The sequence below is a fragment of the Penaeus monodon genome, chromosome 23 (assembly GCF_015228065.2).
Source record: "Penaeus monodon isolate SGIC_2016 chromosome 23, NSTDA_Pmon_1, whole genome shotgun sequence".
Lineage (NCBI taxonomy): Eukaryota > Metazoa > Arthropoda > Malacostraca > Decapoda > Penaeidae > Penaeus > Penaeus monodon.
Genome location: NC_051408.1, coordinates 42839848 through 42840091, shown reverse-complemented (window position 1 = coordinate 42840091; position 244 = coordinate 42839848). Strand labels below are relative to the sequence as shown.

The window sequence follows — 244 nt, the reverse complement described above, 5'->3', positions numbered from 1 at the left end:
ACCCCGATCACCTTGACAACAATGTTGGTGTTCTGCAAGCACGTGTTCCTCAAGCATTGCAGGAGTCTCTCGTCGCCGCCGGAGACACACACCGGCTGGCGGCCATTCTGTCTGGCGAGGCTTCTGTCGGCGCCGAAGGAGGCCCAGCGCGCGTCCCCGGGGCCCCAGGCGCAGCTGTAGATCTTCTGCAGGATGGAGAAGGCCGTCCGCGGCTGCACGCCCTCCGCCGTCCGTCTGGCGAGGG

The 244-nt window shown here is 66.4% G+C and overlaps 1 protein-coding gene across 1 annotated transcript in view; it reads right to left on the bottom strand.

Annotated features, from left to right (window-relative positions):
- LOC119588096 (carbohydrate sulfotransferase 4-like) overlaps nucleotides 1-244 on the bottom strand; it is a gene marked incomplete at its 3' end in the record, with an annotated part of 10849 nt that overhangs the window by 4267 nt on the left and 6338 nt on the right. Inside the window, 1 exon segment of the mRNA XM_037936804.1 lies at nucleotides 12-234. Within this exon segment, the coding sequence (XP_037792732.1) occupies nucleotides 12-234 (223 nt within the window).